We start from the raw sequence: 21,248 nt of genomic DNA on the forward strand, positions 1-21,248 counted from the left end.
TTTTAGATATTGTCAAAAAGCAGATAACAAAACAATAAAACATTGGTTCTGTACATTGGTTAACGGATACCCAAGAAAAGTCGGTTATAAACCTGCAAAATGTTTCATCCGTTACTGTCCACTAGGTGAAAATTGCCTGTCTGAATAGCACATCCCTCCCAAACTAGCCGCACTATTTTAGGTATCATTCATGTGAAGATTTATGCATCAGAAGCTAGTTTAATGCTGAGAGGTTTGTTAAAATCCCTAAGTATTGAGCAAGCACCAGCAACTTCAAATCGACTGAAGAAATCGCCACAGATTGGATTCATAAAACTGGCAATAGAACAAAAAACATCTCCACTGATTCCAACTGCTACCCAGAACAACACTTCAGACAAATGTCCTCTTTTAGGATTTCCAACACACAGCCGAGCCCTCTGAGATTTCTCTAAAGTGGAAATGCTGGAAGAAGTCTATTACTGTAGGAGCACATCACAGTGTGAGATCACAGTGGGCTGCTTGTTGTCAAAAGACAATGTAGCAGTAATTGACACATCATCTTTTGCCATATTGCCAGACGGCTGGAGTTTGTGCTGCATCATGTTTGTTTGTTTGCGTGTGTGTCTGCGGGAATACACGCACATGTATACGGATCCGCCGGCGGGACAGTGTATCGTCCTGTTCGTGTACGCCTCCAGGGATGATTATTAATCCAATAATTAAACATTTATTGCCAACAGCACCTGCTCTCCCTTCTTTCGGTGACCCCTGGGGACTCAATCACACCATCACAGGAAGCCAGAGGATAGGAAGAGGAGAGGGAGGGGGTGAGGGAGGAGGGAGAGCGAGACGGAGCGAGGGATAGTGGGAGGGGTGGGGGAAAAAGAGCAGCGATTCGGGAGGGTCATCAGATAGCCAGATTCTTTCACACCAGCGAGGTGTTATTGTGCAGAAGGACAAACGTGTGTGAAGTTATGCGACTCCAGAACAAAGGACAAAAGACGAGGACGAATTTGAACACGTTCCACAAGAGAAGAACAACAGAAGGATGAAAGAGGGGCGCCCCCCTTCATCGAGACGTCCCTCCGAGTGCTGACAACTAATGAGAAAAGTTTCCACCTTTTGCCTGAATGGACTTTTATTGTCTTTTTCGTGACTGTTGCCAAAAGGACTGAATTAAGGAAATAAGACTGTGCATTTCTTCCGCCCTGGTAGAGCGAGGAACTCGAATATCTACTCTCACTCCGAGAGCGAGAGGACTGTCAAACCCGTTACAGGAGAGATAGAAGAGCAGATTTTAGAGGAAGAGGGGCAGCGTCCCTCCGCAGCTACAGCAGAGATGCTGCGTTACCTGATAAAGACGCTTCTACAGATGAACCTGTTCACCGATACCATCCGCGACGCCACCAACGGAACCGACCTGTTCTTCAACATCTCCTCCATCCCGTCCTTCAACTCGTCTCTGCTGGACTGGGCCAACTTCACTGGTCTCAATGGTGAGCATTTTTTTTAATATATATTATGTATATTCATGCATTAAGTAATGATAAAAATAAACTTTTGATCAAGACTAATACATGCTCTAAAAGTATTGTTAATTGTTAAATTCAACCTTATTGTAAGATCTTAAGAAAAGTATAATTTTTGATTTATTATTATTCTGAGATATAACATTCGTTCTGAGATTGATGTATTATGTATCACTGCACGTCTGAGATCTTACATTTCTCAGATCCTCTGAAAAAGTTTTTTTTTAAACATTGTACTGGTTAGAAATGTGTATCAAATGAGTGGATTTGTTCTTAGATATAATCTGATGACTGTGATTCTTGCTTATGATATTTATTTGATATTAGAATTAATGTGCTCGCTAGTTGCTCAGAAATTTATGGAGCATTGAGCTACTTTTGGCACACATTTTATTTCAGTACTTACAGTAGGCTATATTAAATCAGAAAGTTGTCAGGACAAGGTCAGTCAGAACTTGTGCTTGAAATGATTCATTTGATTCACTGCATTTGTCTAAAGCTCTCGTGGTCTTTATTTTCTGAACCACACTGAGTCAAACACACTCAGTGTGGGTCAATATTGATGGGATGCTTAACTTAATTTTCTAATCAATTGAGCATAGATCCAGCTGAAGATCTGGCCAGAATATTAAATAAGTAGAATATTGAATCCTTTAAACTGTGTCGAGCAGCGGTGCTTAGATGATGTGATTTGCGAGGTCCTGTTGAAATGTGGTTATCTCATCCAGAAGTGTTCTATGAATTCATGGTGAATCTGAATGGATGTATTTCCTCCATTGTCAGCGAGTGTGTGTCAGTGTGTCTTTAAGCAGTGTGTGTAATGGGAATCTCCCGCTGTGGTGGGTAATGACAGAGAGCTGAGTGAGTGAGTTTGTGTTAAGGTAATTGGGAGGAGGTTATTTTACCTTGATGCCTGTTTAATGAGCTTTCATGTATGTGGCGGTGTTCAGATCAATAGCACATCCTTCCTAAACGCACGCATCCATTCATACTCGTCACACACCGACTGATTTTCTCAATCTCTCAGACTCTCGCTCTGTGCTGAAGCTCAGCTGACAGACTGACTCTCTCACTTACTGTCATCTCACATGCTCTCTGTTCATCACGTCTCATTCTCATGCCTGAGAACATCTCACTTCTTTTTCTTTTCTTTTCTTTCCATCCGTCCATCCACCTTCATTCAATCCTTTATTTATTAATTCCTTCTTTCATCCATAATTTTTCTTTCTTTCTTTCTTTCTTTCTTTCTTTCTTTCTTTCTTTCTTTCTTTCTTTCTTTCTTTCTTTCTTTCTTTCTTTCTTTCTTTCTTTCTTTCCATCCATCCATCCATCCATCCACCCATCTTTCTTTCTTTTTCCATTCATCCATCTTTCTTTCTTTCTTTCTTTCTTTCTTTCTTTCTTTCTTTCTTTCTTTCTTTCTTTCTTTCTTTCTTTCTTTCTTTCTTTCCATCCAGCCACCCATCTTTCTTTTTCCATTAATCTTTCTTTCTTTCTTTCTTTCTTTCTTTCTTTCTTTCTTTCTTTCTTTCTTTCTTTCTTTCTTTCTTTTTCCATTAGTCTTTCTTTCTTTCTTTCTTTCTTTCTTTCTTTCTTTCTTTCTTTCTTTCTTTCTTTCCATCCATCCACCCATCTTTCTTTTTCCATTCATCTTTCTTTCTTTCTTTCTTTCTTTCTTTCTTTCTTTCTTTCTTTCTTTCTTTCTTTCTTTCTTTCTTTCCATCCATCCATCCATCCATCCACCCATCTTTCTTTCTTTTTCCATTCATCCATCTTTCTTTCTTTCTTTCTTTCTTTCTTTCTTTCTTTCTTTCTTTCTTTCTTTCTTTCTTTCTTTCTTTCCATCCAGCCACCCATCTTTCTTTTTCCATTAATCTTTCTTTCTTTCTTTCTTTCTTTCTTTCTTTCTTTCTTTCTTTCTTTCTTTCTTTCTTTCTTTTTCCATTAGTCTTTCTTTCTTTCTTTCTTTCTTTCTTTCTTTCTTTCTTTCCATCCATCCACCCATCTTTCTTTTTCCATTCATCTTTCTTTCTTTCTTTCTTTCTTTCTTTCTTTCTTTCTTTCTTTCTTTCTTTCTTTCTTTCTTTCTTTTTCCATTAGTCCTTCTTTCTTTCCTTACATCCATGCATCCTTCCTTTCTTTCTTTCCATCCATCTTTCTTTCTTTCTTTTCTTTTCTTTTTGGTATGATCTTTTCTTTCCATCCAGCCACCTTCTTTCCTTCATTCATTCCTTTTATTTATTAATTCCTTCTTTTCATCCATAATTTTGCTTCCCTTCTTATTTAATTTTTCTTTCTTTCTTTCTTTCTTTCTTTCTTTCTTTCTTTCTTTCTTTCTTTCTTTCTTTCTTTCTTTCTTTCTTTCTTTCTTTCTTTCTTTCTTTCGTTCTTTTTCTTACTTTCTTTCTCATTCTCTCCTTCTTTCCTTCCGTCTATAACTCTTTATTTCCTTCCTTCTATAATTCTTTCTTTCTTTCTTTCTTTCTTTCTTTCTTTCTTTCTTTCTTTCTTTCTTTCTTTCTTTCTTTCTATCTATCTATCAATCAATCCATCATCTTTCTTTCTTTCTTTCTTTCTTTCTTTCTTTCTTTCTTTCTTTCTTTTTCTTTTTCCATCATTCATCTTTCTTCCCTTCTTTCCATCCATCCATCTGTCTATCTTTCTTTTCTTTCCATCCATCCATCCATCCATCCATCCATCCATCCATCCATCCATCCATCCATCCATCCATCCATCTTTCTTTCTTTTCCATCCATCCATCCTTCTTTATTTCCTTCCATCCATTCTTTCTTTCTTTCTTTCTTTCTTTCTTTCTTTCTTTCTTTCTTTCTTTCTTTCTTTCTTTCTTTCTTTCTTTCTTTCTTTCTTTCTTTCTTTCTTTCTTTCTTTCTTTCTTTCCATTTTCACCCCTCTCTTCACATCCTGATGGTTAACTTAATGTGCTCTAGACTCCCTGTTCCGTTTCAGTGTAGAGTTTTATTCACAGCTGCTTTCTTGAGACAGAGAGAGAAATAAAGAGTAGATTTTTTTTTCTACAGATGGTCATGTAGGAGGTAAATTTGCTTTTGAAATGTACCTTTGAAAAGAAGCTTATCACAGCTTGCCTTATCTGATTTGGTGAGCAATGATAATACTGAGACTGTAGCACCATTGAGACCTCTGCTCCTACTGTGCGTGTGTCTGTGTGAGTTAGTGTGTGTGTGTGAGAGAGAGAGAGAGAGAGAGAGAGAGAGGGAGTTTGGAAGCTACATGATCAAAACCAATACTCCCCCGTCCTTTCCCCCAAACAGTGCCAACACAGCACTGATTTTAAGCACAAAACACACTCAAACACACACTGCCCAGCACTGGGCAGCACCTCTCCATCTGCTGACAGATATGAATTAGAATTTGACATCATGCTGTGTGTGTATTTGGGCTCCCGTGTGTGTTTTGAGCCTACTGAGATCTTCCTGGATATTTTGTTATTGTGTAAATACATTTTGCACTGTATTCCTTAGCATTTTTAGTATTGATTTTGTACTAGTATTATTTCTAAAATGAATATAGAAGTTGATCTAATAGCTTCAGGAAGCGCTTTGTGTTTGTGTGAGTCTCTGAGTATGTGTGTGTGTGTGCTTGCTTATGAGTAATTCAAGAGATGAGAGAGTATTAGACCTGATCCCGCATTTCATACCCGTGTTGATGACCAGCGAATTTGTCCACTGCATTCACCAATACAATGTGCTGATTTCTATGAAATGAGTGCTCAGCCGGCTGCTGGCCCTCTAAACTAATCGAAGATGGGAGGGAAAATCAATAGCGCCTGATAACTAAGCCAGGAAGTAATGGTGAATTCACATAAATGGAGTCTATAGGATGTGGTAATGCATAGCTGACCGATGTGTCTGCATTTGTCTTGTTTTTTTGTCGGTATGATTTATAAATGTGGCATAAAAGTTCATTTCCGTGAGCTTTTTTGATTGCAAAAGGCTCCTTTGTGTATTTTTTCATTCCAGCTCTTGTGGGAATGAAAGTCCAGACCCCTTTGAATCGGTTTTGTAACAGTCTCTGTTTTTCAGAATGGTAATTGACCCGACGCAAGAAAATGAAATTTTCTGTGACAATCCAGCCTGTCATGACAGCTTATTTCAGTGACTAATCTGACAATGAATATAAATTCATGAATCTACAATGAATAGTGACAGCAAATGAGTTTTGCCATGTGAGGAAGCGTATGGCACCTGAGGCCGCAGCTGCGAGCTTTCCAATGGATTCCTGTGCTTTCACATCAACGCTGCGTCCCATTGTGCGTTCAGTGTGTGAATGCGTCTAATATACACATTTTAATGAGGCCGCTCGGTTTCAATGTATGTCAGAGGCAGTGACAGACCGTCCTCTCGCTTTATAAATCTCAATTAGTTTACTGTATGTTTAAGGCAGTATAATTTAGTGACGCAAATGGCAGGTTTGATTTGGTCAGCGCTTCCATACTGTGCTGTACTTTAGTATATACATCATTTTGCACTCGCGTTTAGCTCTATAAAGTGATTTCATGTAGTTTTTGCATCTATAAACAATGACGCAGCACAGAAAAGCCATATATTTTTCTCATTTTCCTTTTCTTTTTTTGTCCATTATTAATCCAGACCGCAGTAGGGGGCTGATCCCATGTTCTCTAATTGGCTGTGTTGTTGTCGGGGGTAACGGGGCCGTGTTCTAATCCCGCTGTGCTAATGTATGTGTTTGTGTGCTCAGAGAGGTCAAGTGGGCTCAGCCCTACCTCATCTCACGGGTCTTTTACTCCCTCTGGGCTGACTCGAGGCATCTTTACCTCCTACATTTTTCATGGTTTGGTGCTTGTTCATCTTCATTCATGTCCAGATTTGTCAACAACATTCTGCAATGTGAATTAATAACTGGGATAAAAGAAGAAAAAAGTTAAAGAATGCTTTTCAGACAAATCCTTCAGAAATTTACCATGGTATGTTCCACCAAAAGCAATAAAAATTGCCTGATGTTTTTTTTCCCAATGCAAATCCTTCAAAAAATACCACTGTAACCATAGTTCCTGCCAAAATACTGCATTAAAACGGTGATAACTTAATATGAGCTACTTTTGTGACCAAAATTGATACTAAAATCTGTTTACCATGGTGAATTTATGTAAAGGGTTCTTTTTCCAGTTATCCATTTACATGGGAAAATCTTAACAAACCTTGAAATAGATAAAGATGGATAAGCACCAATTTAATGTGGTAAATTATCATAAGTAATAGCTCAGTTACAGTAGTTACTCACTTGTGTGTGAATTACACTGGAGGAATGTTCTGAATTCAGAACTGTTATAAATGCTTACATTATTTGTTCATTAAAAGTCTGTTATTGAGTTTTGCATAGAACTCTGTCTAGATAATCACGTGTTTATCAGATGCAATTAGAAAGCTGTTGTTACATAGAAAACAAGAGGCTGTAAAACGTCTGTGCCAAATACTGAAGGAATTCATATATAAACAAATTACTTTCGTCCCTAAGCTCAAAAATATATCAGTGTTTAACAAGGAGAGGAGCTCGCACACATAATTGTAGAAAACTTTTTTTAGAGGCCAAATACAAAGGCAAAACTTTTACGATTTACATCGTCATCTGTGCCGTAACAGATAACAGCACACCTGATTCTTTACTGTATTTCATCCAATAAAGTAAACTCAAAAATAATTTAAAAGTACATATTAAATTAACAAGTTAATTGTCTGCTCAGAGGGGGAAACGTAGGACAGGAAAAATCTAGATGGATATTTTATTTGAAGTCTTTCTTTATATATATATTATATTATTATTTAATTTTTTTTGTATAAGAAATTTTCTATGATTATGTGTGCAAACTCAACTCCTTGTTGAAGACATAGAATGATACGACAGATTTGTGTTCCTTGTACTACACTTCATCAGTTTAATAAAATCTTAACCCTACCTCCTCAACTGTCAGATATTCAATATAAATGTAACAGCATGGACACACAGCCAGCTATGTTTATTCATAGTATGACACAACCTGGAATTCAAATCAGCCCCACATCTGTGCCCATTCCAAAGGCTTCCACCATCATTAACACACTAATCATATGTGCGGACACACACACACACACACACACACACACACACACACACACACACACACACACACACACACACACACACACTTAGAGTTTTAAAGTGACGGAGGTTAATTCCTCAACCACCCATCATTAAATCTGACCTTTTCACTGCAACCTGAGACTGTTCAGTTAGTCAGGCTTTATATCAGCAGAGGAAGATCATATCAGATATAGAGACTGTCATCTATCTATCTATCTATCTATCTATCTATCTATCTATCTATCTGTCTGTCTGTCTGTCTGTCTGTCTGTCTGTCTGTCTGTCTGTCTGTCTGTCTGTCTGTCTGTCTGTCTGTCTGTCTGTCTGTCTGTCTGTCTGTCTGTCTGTCTGTCTGTCTGTCTGTCTGTCTGTCTGTCTGTCTGTCTGTCTGTCTGTCTGTCTGTCTGTCTGTCTGTCTGTCTGTCTGTCTGTCTGTCTGTCTGTCTGTCTGTCTGTCTGTCTGTCTGTCTGTCTGTCTGTCTGTCTGTCTGTCTGTCTGTCTGTCTGTCTGTCTGTCTGTCTGTCTGTCTGTCTGTCTGTCTGTCTGTCTGTCTGTCTGTCTGTCTGTCTGTCTGTCTGTCTGTCTGTCTGTCTGTCTGTCTGTCTGTCTGTCTGTCTGTCTGTCTGTCTATCTATCTATCTATCTATCTATCTATCTATCTATCTATCTATCTATCTATCTATCTATCTATCTATCTATCTATCTATCTATCTATCTATCTATCTATCTATCTATCTATCTATCTATCTATCTATCTATCTATCTATCTATCTATCTATCTATCTATCTATCTATCTATCTATCTATCTATCTATCTATCTATCTATCTATCTATCTATCTATCTATCTATCTATCTATCTATCTATCTATCTATCTATCTATCTATCTATCTATCTATCTATCTATCTATCTATCTATCTATCTATCTATCTATCTATCTATCTATCTATCGCTCCTCTTCTATCTAATCTATCTGTCTCTCCGATTGTCTCTCACTCCCTCTCACATTATTTCAAGAGATTTCTGTACCCCTACATCAGTCCTTCAGAGCATCAGGCTATGAATAACATTGTGAGGAGCGATGTGTCATGTAGCAGTAAATGACTGTCATTTCTGCTCCTGGGAGGACAGATGAGCTCCCTCAAGCTTAATCAGACACAAACTTATTCACTTTATATCCTCCACAACTCCTCCCAGTCGCTGACAAGCTAATCCAGGGTTTTAATAGCCCCTGCGGCTCCGGATGATATGCAGAGTTATGTACATATCAAAACGTGCATGGAAATCAGTTATCGGCTGCATCTGCATGAAGGTGACTAACTGGAGAGGCGGGTTCTCCAAAGACCTGGCAACCCAACGGTGTTCACATGCATATGCAAATGACTTCAAAATGACCCTTCAGTAGTCTGAGGATTTTGAGAAGGGCATTACAGTCACGGACTTAGAGAAGGTTTAGAGATAGATGTAGATAATCAAATAACAATAATTAAGCAGTGTATGTATCTCAGGTTAAATATCATTTTAATTCAATTCCTGAAATCCATTATTAATGACTGAAACTGGTAGAATGAGTTTTAAATGAATTATTACTCATAGAATGTTTGTTTGTGTGTAAGAACAAAATTATGTGACTCAAGTATGATTGATGACTGCAATGTTTTTTTTTAATATTAACCTGTCAATCAACCTAGCATTGTAGCAAATAAGTATATCTGTATTTCTTTGATATTACACACTGTGCGATGATACCGTTGCATCGCCTCGAATGAAAATCCCTCAAAATGTATGAGATCTTTCAATTACAGCACTGTATATTGAATCAATTTATTTGTGGCAGAGTAATTCAGCTGCTAGCGGAATTGAATACGGTGTCCTTCCTTGTTGTACGGTCCTTTGGGGGAAACTCAAGTAGGCGTGAAGTCAATGAAAGTGTGGGGTTCACTGTTCTGATGACGGAGGGGTCAGGGAGAGGGGTCGTGACCCCAAACCCTCCTTCTCATCGTTACATAGAGCTGAGTTCATTTATTTCTCTCTGTCTGACACAAGTCGATGACAGAAGTCCATGCCGCCTGCATCCGAGTAGTCCAGTCCGCAACCCAACACATCTGTCCCTCTGCTTTCTTATGCAAATGAGGGTGATCCCTCCAGCCATAATGGAGGGCTTCGTGTGTATACACACAGATGTGCATGAGTTCACTCACGTGCGCACACACACACACACACACACACACACTCCCGTACATTTGCATACATTATGCATATTAAAATCACATGCATTTATGCATAATAAAATCATTGTTTACAGAGATAAACGGGTGGACATATAGAATGACATCCATTTGCATGCACATTACAAATAGAGTAGTCTGCAAAAAGCAAAGTTCTTTTTCCATTGTCTGCGCTACAGCAGACCGTACGGACAGAAGCATCATGAATATTCATGCAGGCGCACTGATTTGCACAAGCGGTTTAACAAATTAGATGTTCTTTTTTGGAAGATTAGTTGAAATAATTTTACTGTGATGAGTAAATGGCATGCAAGATTAGATGAAAGCACTGAATGTTTGTCTCAACTTGCCTTAAGTTTTTTTTTTGGACAGCTTTTTGCATGTTTATTGCACCGTTTTGAAAACATCGACAGTCAATTTGCAGAATGTGATTGTGTTTAAACACTGAATTTTAAACATAATTTAAACAGTTTTTCTCATTAATAGTAGTAATTAATGAGAAAAAATCTGTATGTATATATATATATATATATATATATATATATATATATATATATATATATTCGATAATTATATATATATATGTATACAGTATATATATGATAGTATAAAATATATATAAATTGTAAAGACCTTCATAGACTGATTTTCACTTACCTTAATACATATTTCAACCATTATGATTCAAAGTCTCTGTATATATTTAGTGATACTGCATAAGCCAACATGTGTACTGATAGTTCATCATGCGCCATGATTTATGGCTGTGGATTTTTCATTATGTTATTTTTGTCTTTGTCGGGATGTGATTGCAGTGGGTATTGATTGATTAACTTGTATCGCTAAGAGCCCACTGATTAGAGAGAGCGGACAGGATGGATGAATCTTTCTCTCTGTGTATTGAGAGCCAAGGCCTGCAGTGAACCTCTTCTTAGCCAATCAATGAGTGTTTCACACTTAAACACTAATTAAGTCGTTAGAGGGCAGCAGTGTCAGTCCTGCTTGGGTGCTTGCACACACGCACACACACACACACATGTATATATATATACATATTGGCCCCCCTCAAGGGAATGTGTGTGTGTGTGTGTGTGTGTGGAGGGGTGGATGGAGGAGGGGGCACCAAGGCGATTTGCCAGAAAAAAAACTCTCCGTTATCAAATATGCACACTCACACGCACTGTGTTGTTAATATAATGTGTGTAAAGCTGTGCTGTGCCATGCATTGCAACATACGCAGCTCTAATAATCTGACTCATAATCACTACTGCAGATCTGAGAAAACGGCAAGCTTAAACAATAACAGTAAACTAATCTTCACACACTGTGCTACTGAATAATTATATATCGAGCTGTCACATAGCTACAGTTTAGAGTGCAGAGTGCATAGTTTAGAAATTTAATTTAGAGGATGCTGTTGCAATAGTACGGTGACACAAACTGTTCATTTTAAAAATCCACAGCCATAAATCATAGCTCATGATGAAATATTGTTACACACTTTGGTTCTTGTATCTCCAACATCATTAAATTAAAGTTTTAAGTTGAAAAATAATGTGTATAAAATAAAGTGGCTGTTTTTGTCGCTGTAACCATTCTTTGAAGTTTTTCACCATTTTAATTATATTTTACTTTTTTTTTTCTTGCAGTTGCACTTGAATAGTCCTGCTGTGTGACAAATTAATTTTTAATGTAAAAATATTGCAGGTAGCCTCTCAATTAATATGAGGTTATAAAAACCATATACCAAGAATGTTATTGAAATAACGGCATGTCACATTGCAGGATGTTGCTGTCACTGTATGCAATTTTATGTCAGACATTCTGTGAATTCTGAAAAATGAATTCTTATTTTAATTTTGACAAGTAACAATAACGCATTGACTGTTACTTTTTCAGTCCATTCTTGGTGGTGCTTGTAAAGGAAAGCTTCATAATATTGCTCCTACTTAACCTTAACCTCTAACCCTAAGTATTAAACTTTTGCTCTGATTTGCACTATTTATGCTATGGACATTCTAGCAACCATCTAGCAATTTCATAGCCACCACCCACAACTACCTAGCAACCATCAAGTGTAAGAAACCGCTCAGCATATCTTAGCAACCATCTAGAAATGCTTTAGCAAACACCCAGAATACCCCACAACCTCCAAGCAACCTCCTGGCAATGCTCTAGCAAGCACCCAGAGTACCCTAGCAACCTCCTAGCAATGCTCTCATTACAGCTAGAACATTTTGCAACCACATATCAATACACTAGCTACCATGCAAAACTCCCTAGTAACCACCTACAACACCCTACTAAACACTCAGCTGCAATGCCCTAGCAACCATCCGGAACATCCTACAACCTCCTAGCAACCACCTATCACTAGCAACCACCCAGAACACTCTAATAAACATTGTGCAATGCCATAGTAACCATGTGGAACATGTTAACATCATAGAAACCACTTAATATCCTAGCCACCACCCACAACTCCCTAGCAACCATCAAGTGTAAGCAACTGCTCAGAACACCTTAGCAATCATCTAGCGATGCTCTAGTAATCATATAGAACACCCTAGCAACATCCTAGCAACCTTGTTACAATGCCCTTGCAACCACCTAGAAGATTTCAGCAACCATTTTGCAATGCCCTAGTAACCACCTAGAGCACCCTAGCAACATCCTGGCAATGTCCTAGAAACCACCCAGAACACCCTTTCAAGCATGTACGTAGCAATGCCCTAGTAATCAATTACAACCTAAAAATGTCCTTTCAACCACCTAACAATGACTTAGCAACCACCCAGAACACCTTAGCAAATGCCTAGAAATGTCCTAGTAACCATGTAGAATACACTAACAATGACCTACAACCACCCATAGCTACCATCTAGCAACCATTTAGCAAGAGCCTAACCACCACCCAGAACTCGTAGCATATGCACACTTTATTTTTTATTTTTTTGAAAGTGTAAAAAGCTTTTTTTTTCCGGGACTGTGGAAATGAAAATGTGGCTCAACAAAGACATAATCTCTTTTTTAAGTGCTTTATCTTTAGGTTCTCAAAGGGTTTAGTTCACCCAAAAATAAAAATTCTCACTACTCCTTCCCCTCATGTCGTTTCAAACCCGTAAGACTTTCATCATCTTCAGAAACACAAATGAAGATCTTTTGATGAAATCTGAGAGCTTTCTGTCCCTCCATAGACAGCCATGCAACTGAAACTTTGGCGCTTCAAAAAGCTCATAAAAAGATTGAAAAATTAATCCATATGAATTGAGTGATTTAGTCCAAATTTTCTGAAGAGACACAATTGCTTTATATGATGAACAGATTTAATTTAGGCTTTTATTCACACTTAACCATTGATCAGCGAACATAAACAGAAGCTCAACCAAAGCTGATTGACGCGCTAAAACAAAACTCTTATGGAAGCTCAAACGCGGTGCGTAACACAAGAATGAACCTCATTGGTTCTTGCTGAAGCTTAAACGTGCTGCGTAACACAAGAATGAACCTCATTGGTTCTTGCTGAAGCTCAAACGCGGTGCGTAACACAAGAATGAACCTCATTGGTTCTTGCTGAAGCTCAAACGTGCTGCGTAACACGAGAATTAACCTTATTGGTTCTCTCACGTCAAGCGAACATGCTTGAGCTTCCGTTTACCACAACTGATGTGTGAGTTGATGGATGTTTATGTGAATAAAAGCCTAAATTAAATCTGTTCATCATATAAAGCGATTGAGTCTCTTCAGAAAATTTGGACTAAACCGCTCGATTCATATGGATTAGTTTTACGACCTCTTTATGAACTTTTTGAAGTGTCAAAGTGGTAGTTGCGTAGCTGTCAATGGAGGAACAAAAAGATCTCAGATTTCATCAAAAAGATCTTCATTTGTGTTTCTGAAGATGAACGAAAGTCTTACAGGTTTGGAATGAAATGACGGGGAGTAATTACAGAATTTTCATAAATTTTGGGTATCCCTTTAAATAATTTAATATGTAATTAAACATTTGGTAGTTTCATTATAATGGTCTGTACTCTGTAGTTGATTATTAAAGGCAAGGGTATGTGTTCACCTGCGAAAGATGAGACTGTTGGCGGAGCGCTTGATTAGTATTCAGTCTCTGTGATACTGCAGCGAACCTGTAAGATCCTCAGCATGGAGGATTGTGGGAAATCATCTTCACTGTGCTGAATATCCTGACAGGGCTGTAGAGAAAGAGAGGCAGAGAGACAATAGCACACATTACCCAGAATGATGGAGTATAAATCAGGTACAGGGCAGAGGTACCTTGAGTATCTGATTCAGAACAGAATCTATTCTGGTCAAAGCAGCTTGAACCACAACCAACAATTCAAGAGGAAGAGCAAGAAGAGCAAAGGAAAATAAATATTCGACTGGGTAAAAAAGAGGGAGTGATGGCGTCAGAACAGGCAGAGGCCGGCAGAGATGCCCTCTGTGTTCCAGCATCTGATTGAAATTTAATAAGTGTATTAGGATTGGCAGCTACACTCTCCGGCTGCCCTGGACATTAGCATAAAGCTATTTATTAGTCTGATTTCCCTGGCTGAGAGCGACCCGGCTCTGACTCGCACAAGGAGCACGCGTTGCCATAGCAGCGACAGAGCGGAGTGGCCAAGTGTTAGGAGAGGAACGTGCGAGAGAATCTCGACTAGTCATTTTGTCAAAGGAGGACGAAAGTGGGCTGGAAGGGATTGAAACAAAAAGAAACGAGAAGGCAGGGAGGATTAAATGAAAGTTAGATTCAGGGAAAAGGTTGGATCCAACTTACTCCAGCTCTATCATCTCTGGGAGAGCTTCAAGGGATGATGCTCACCTGTAAAGGCCAGGGATATTGTGTTCTAGAGAGGTTTGTAGACACATGGCATTTCAATTTAGGCCGCATTTACACTGCAGGTATTGATGGCCAATTCTGATTTGTTGACTATATCCAAATTTTTTCTTTAAAAAGTGACCCATATCCAATATCTACATTTACACTATACACTTGGCGAAACAACCCAATTTATAGACCTACTGTCCCAGAAAAGCTTAGGCTGAAAATGAAGTAAAAAGACGTGATTTGCAAGTGACGTAGATGAAATGATAATACTAGATTTTGCTTTCCGTATCATCTTTAAAGGTCAGCAAAACATTAGGTTGAGTCTTCATCCTCCATTGCGCCATTGAAAAGAGTTATGTGATCGCGATTGGTGTCCACCTGTGTTGATGTCATTCGCCACAGTCACTTTTTCAGTGACGTACAACTCTCATTGATCGGGTAATATCCAATCTGTCCGCTTACATGGCAGACGCAAATGCACATGTCCGATTCATATCAGATTTGTTTCCACATATAAATACGGCCTAAAACCGACCTGAGAATATCCATGCGCTTTTTTCCTGCCTACACATTTGTGGGTCATATCTGATCTGTGCCACATGGAAGGAAAAAATCTACATCGGGTCACTTGAACCATGTAATCATAGTAATCATAACCAAGTAATCATATAGAACACCCTAGCAACATCCTAGCAACCTTGTAACCACCTAGAAGATTTCAGCAACCATTTTGCAATGCCCTAGTAACCACCTAGAGCACCCTAGCAACATCCTGGCAATGTCCTAGAAACCACCCAGAACACCCTTTCAAGCATGTACGTAGCAATGCCCTAGTAATCAATTACAACCTAGCAATGTCCTTTCAACCACCTAACAATGACTTAGCAACAGCCTAGCCACCACCCAGAACTCCATAGCATATGCACACTTTATTATTTTTCTTTTTGAATGTGTAAAAATCTTTTCCCGGGACTGTGGAAATGAAAATGTGGCTCAACAAAGACATAATCTGTTTTTTAAGTGCTTTATCTTTAGGTTCTCAAAGGGTTTAGTTCACCCAAAAATAAAAATCATATCAGATTTGTTTCCACATATAAATACGGCCTAAATCCGACCTGAGAATATCAGAATCCATGCGCTTTTTTCCTGCCTACACATTTGTGGGTCATATCTGATCTGTGCCACATGGAAGGAAAAAATCTACATCGGGTCACTTATACTTATATTTCCATGTAATGTAAATACGGCCTTACACTACAAGTCTTAATGCACAGATATGATCTTTTGACCATATCCAATTTTTTGTTGTTGTTGTTGTTGTCCCGGTTACATTCACTTTAGACATGACTGGTATCTGTTATCTGTGTTTATATTAATCCCCGCTCAAAATTATTCTGTTGGTGACCGCTTTACTATGCGCCATGGTTGACCCTTGCGTTTTAAAATGGCCGTACTAAAATTATTTTATAACTCACGTCGTGTGGCCATGATTGTTTGCCAGCAAGTTAAATGCTGTCATGGATGTTTGCAACAAAAATGTGACTGAACGGATAGAGCGGAAAATAACAGTAACTTTCGTTTGTTATTTTAGTAGCACAGTAAGATTTCAGTTATTTTAATGAATTCAAGGAATTAACGAGAGAAAGAGAGAGAGAGATTGTGAGTGAGAATTACTGTACCTGCGTGCGTCTGTATGCAATAGTGAAGTTTGTTAGTTAATTTACTAAAACAGCAAAGTTATCACCTCATTGCTGAAAAAATAGCCTATAATGTAGCTTTTAGTAGCGAAGCTGAAAACCAGTTTTTATGCTCCTGAATGTTTCTGTGTTTGTTTGTGCAATTTCTTAACTCTAAAGTTTCCTCCTCAGTAAAAAAATCCTGTGAGTTTTAGTGCGAGCGGATACAGGCAAGTCTGCTTTATAATACGACTTTAAAAAATCTTTATGGCCAAACGTGTCGCCTTCGCCATCGGATATACATGTTTAGACGTTGGTAAGATGTCCAGATATCGGATATGTATCTGATTTGAAACCACATATGGAAGTGGCTCAGAACGGATGCTTTTACACGTGTGCAACAAATTCCGATATGTGTCAGATGTGAGTTAAAAATGGGATTTTCTGTGCCAGTGTAAACACTGCCAAAAAGGCTTGATGCAATAGTAGAAACGTTTTTAAAGTCTGTGTTTCTTTGGAAAAACCTCTTCAGTATGAGTTGGATTCACTTCTCCTCTGTTAAAGGAACAGTCATCATTTACCTACCTTCTTGTCACTGCTCTTTTCTATCCACCTTATTTTTCAGGTAAGAGCGAGCGCGGCCATTTGTCATGTGTCTGGCTTTCGGTGTCATTCGCTTCCAGGTTTTTTTGGCTGTATAAAACAGCTCCTTATGCTGCTTGATGTTGCAACCTGGTATTTCTTACCATATTATTTTAATGCATTGTCTTAATTATAAACAACGCTGGTTTGTAGTGCAAACAGTTTTACAGTTTACTGCACTTTGATATATTTTCTCTCGCGCATTCACATAACTTCCATGTTGAAAAATGAGGTGGGATACAGCAAAAGTCAATGGTTAGTGGGGCTGTCAAGTTTCAAAGTGTTAAAAACATCATAAAAGCATGATAAAATTAGTCTATACGACTTATTCAAGTTTTCTGAAGCCATATAATAACTTGCTAGTTGTGACAAGATGTTTTGACTAACATGAGGGTGATTAAACAATGACAGAATGGACACACACTGTAGAATCAATCAGCCCAAAACTAGTAAGAGTAAGCTAGAGTAGAACAGAAGATAGAGTGCAAGTAAAAATGGACAAAAGTAAAAATAGAAGTTCCTCTGATTGTGTCATTTTATTATTATATATAGTAATGCATACATACTATAATAATATACTATTAGAGTAATTATTCATATTTTAAATTAAAGGATCGTTTTATATTCTGAGTTTTATCTTAGTTTAAGTTTTATGTGCTTTTGTAATTTTTACTTGTTTTTAAAAAATATATATATTTCTATTTATTTTTATTTCAGTTTTAGTTTTTGAAATTTTAGTTTTCTTCAACTTGCCAAGCCAACATTTCTCATTTTCATTCTCATTTCCATCTAATTTTCATTTATTTTTAATAGTTTTAGTTTCAGTGGTTGTGGTTCCTGGATGAGATGTTTCAGCTTTTTCTTGAAGGTTGTAATGGTCTCAAGCAAATCGGGTGGTGGTTGGAAGCTCATTCCACAACGGAGGAACAGAAAAAACAAGGTTCTTGTAAAGCCACTTGCAATTTGTTGTGATGAAACCACCAGGTGGTGCTTACTCACTGATTGTAGAGTACAACACCTGTAGGCCCTATAATTCACTTGAATGTTCCAAGGAGAACATTAGTTGGATGATTGTATAACGAGGAAAAGGGAAACGTTCTCATAACGTATTGAAAAATGTTCTTAAAACATTTGAAAACTAGACGTTTCAATGACCTTTCGTAAATAGTTCTTTTACTTTAATTAGAACATTATAAAAATGCTCGTAGAACATTGAAGAACCTTTATTTGTAAGAGTGTGTTTACTTTTCAGTGGTCTCACAGGTTAAAAAAAAGGAGCAGCAGTGTTGCGGGTTTCTATGGTTCTGGGTATCACAAAAATCTGAGGTTAGTATTTAAATGAATGAAGCGTTGTTACAGATGACTAATCTCTCATTCTCTTTCACCTGCACCTTTGAGAGTCCACATTAGCATCCTGCTGCGGCCAATTACAGTGCTAATACCGGACCTGAAGGTTTCAACCCCTGCAGGCCACTGAATGAAGGTTTCAGGTGTGTGTGTGTGTGTGTGATATCAGGGGAGTGTGTGTCACCACTGATTACTGTGTGAACCAAAAGTGCTGCTCCTCTCCTCTTCTTTTCCCATGTGTAGATAGAAGGGTAAGATCTGGTCTTATTCCCTCTCACACATCTGTAATGAGATTCGACGGCTCAAAGCTCATCATTATTCCACTCTTAAAGTGTATAAGGTGAGCTCATTCTCTCTCACTCTTCCTCCCTCCAACTCTCCCTCTTTGTCCCACTCGCTTTCTTCAGGTCATTTTCAGTCACACTTAATTTAATGTGATTATACTCCAGCCCAACTCAGCACAATCTCAACGTGTTTAATGAAATAAGTTGAGGAACACTCAGCAAAATGTTGTAAAATTTTTTTTTTTTTGCTGCTTCATAGCACTGCTTTTTCACTGTCAGTTTACGAGCAATTCAGAAAAATCCAGTGTGCAAAAATATGCGCTATTCTCTGGCAGGTCCGTTCACATTTATCATTGCTCAGCTACATTTTTGGGAAGAAATCCAGTCATTCCAATAGGAATCCGCGTGATCGGGAGTTCGTGAGCGACTCTCAAATTCTGTCTGTATGATAGAATGTGCAACAAGAGTCAAACCCGTACTCTCTTACCTGTAACCTCAGCGACAGTGACCAAAGTAATATTAAAGATAGCGACATCCATAAAACTGAAAAGTCTTTTCACTTTTACATGACAAGAGTCCATCCGTCAAATCTTCATTAACCAACAGAAGCTTCAATGTAAGCATGCGCTAGCCGCTAGCTTTGTCGCTGTAAGTTACTGAAAGCAAAACCACACACAAAACCTCTTAGCAGAGCGTCTCTCTTGCACTGTATGACGTCACAGACAACTAGTTGTCCAGTGCGGTTCCGTTCACCCGTCAATTTCAATTTCACCCGTCAATTTCAGGACTTTTTGAAGGTTTTACATCCAGTCACTGTTCTACACTGGAGCTGCTCCTGGCAGTTTTGTGTTCAACACTCAACTCAATTGCTCCACTCTCCACCCAGATATAAAAGATGCTGTCAGTTAATGAAGATTTGATGGATGAACTCTTTGCTCAAATGGACTCTTGTCATATCAAAATCGATAAGACTTCTCAGTTTTATGGACGTCGCCATCTTTGATATTACTTTGGTCATCGCTGAGGTTGCTGTTAAAGGAATACGGGCTTGACTCCCGTTGCACGTTCAGACAATATTCGAGACGCTACTGAAAGTTGCTGTGTGAATGGGACATTTATTTTTTGGCTTTTTGCTGAAATTTCGCTAATGTGACCTCACCTTAACTTCTACTATATAATACATTTCAAAAGAAAGTTCTCATTTTCTATACCATCATTCATATCATGCTTTTGAGGCATTTAGATTCGCAGATTGAATCTAAAGGGATTCAGTGACTTGCAAAATGGGTTTTCAGGTATTGATGTATTGTGTGTAATCAGGTATTTAGCATAACTAGCAAAGTTTGATTAAATATTTACTGAGGAACTTAGCTACTTGATAACTGAATCTGACCGATTAAATGGACTTCAATAAGCACAATATAGCACTTCAATTAGCACTTTTGAAAAATGCACAAATGTTTGGCCGAGTTGTTAACAGTATAATTGGGTTCTGTAGCTTTTTATTCACTTAGCATAATTCCATCTTATTACTGGCTCAAAACACAATTGCTTCAATAAAAATGAGAAGTTCAAAAGCTAATCAAACCCAGTCAACCTATCAAATTAAACTACGGGACCTTTTATTTGTCACAGAAACAGGCCCTGAGGTAGACTAGCATTGCTCTTTGATGATGAGACTGAGTTCGAGGCTTTGTTCAGTTTTGAAGCGGTGAGAACACAGTAGGCATGGCAGTCGACTAGCTTCATTGTGCCTAACTAAAGTTCTAAAATCTACTTCAACATCTAAAACACATTGACACACAACCCAGTTGGAGGTCTGCAATGTTAAGCCCACCCTGACAGGCGGTTTTGAGCTCAGGTTGCATTTGGATTCAGACTGGCTGTGGGGAGCTGGCTTTTTGAGACACTCTGTCTTTATTAAAGGTCAGCGGCTATTGATTTGAGCGAACAACTCATGATTGCGAGATGAAACTGTTGAGGGGGCAAGGAACAGATGCACAAGTCTTTTGTCTCTTCCATTTGTCACACCAAACATACAGCACAGTACCTCAGTAAATGACAGTTCAGTAAATCTCATATTGGGTTCTTTGATGACTCAGAATGAAGGCACTTGTTATCAAGATCTATTTGGATCTTCCACACGATGGAGAATATCCTAAGTTGTCACAACTGATAGATAAAGTAGTTTGAGGAGCAGTAAATCTGATCTTTTTGAAAAGATGTGGTCAAATTAAACTCAAGGGAACTCATTTGTGTCTGTTCTGATAGTGGGCCTTTGTTGCATATTTTCTTCAGCACATAATCCATGCCTTTTTCTCTTTCACAAAGCACCCTTGTTGTCATCGTCCTTTCGACCACAAGGGGGCGGAATTGATGAAATTAACATGAACTCTAATGAACCTTTTCTCAGACTGTGGTGATCCATATCCGGAACAAGTAACATCATAAATCTAATAACGTGATGGTGTTGTTATTATTAGTGGAGTAATTAATTATTTATTAAATTCTATTAACATTCATAACACTATACTATTCATGTTTGAAATTTTAGATCTGGGGTTTCTAATACAGCTGCTTAGAGAGTGATCAGATTTTACT

General features: G+C 38.2%; 1 protein-coding gene across 3 annotated transcripts in view; it reads left to right on the forward strand.

The window, feature by feature from the left end:
- Window positions 1-1,192: 1,192 nt before the first annotated feature.
- robo3 (roundabout, axon guidance receptor, homolog 3) overlaps window positions 1,193-21,248 on the forward strand; it is a 152,244-nt gene continuing 132,188 nt past the window's right edge. Inside the window, exon 1 of one of the 3 annotated variants that reach the window (XM_079860347.1) lies at window positions 1,193-1,478. In XM_079860347.1, coding sequence (XP_079716473.1) covers window positions 1,322-1,478 — 157 coding nt within the window. In that variant the 5' untranslated portion in view covers window positions 1,193-1,321. The remainder of the gene's footprint in view (window positions 1,479-21,248) is intronic. The other 2 variants (XM_079860346.1, XM_079860345.1) reach the window with 2 other exon arrangements.

This window comes from Squalius cephalus, assembly GCF_949319135.1.
Source record: "Squalius cephalus genome assembly, chromosome: 24".
In the NCBI taxonomy this organism is placed as follows: Eukaryota; Metazoa; Chordata; class Actinopteri; order Cypriniformes; family Leuciscidae; genus Squalius; species Squalius cephalus.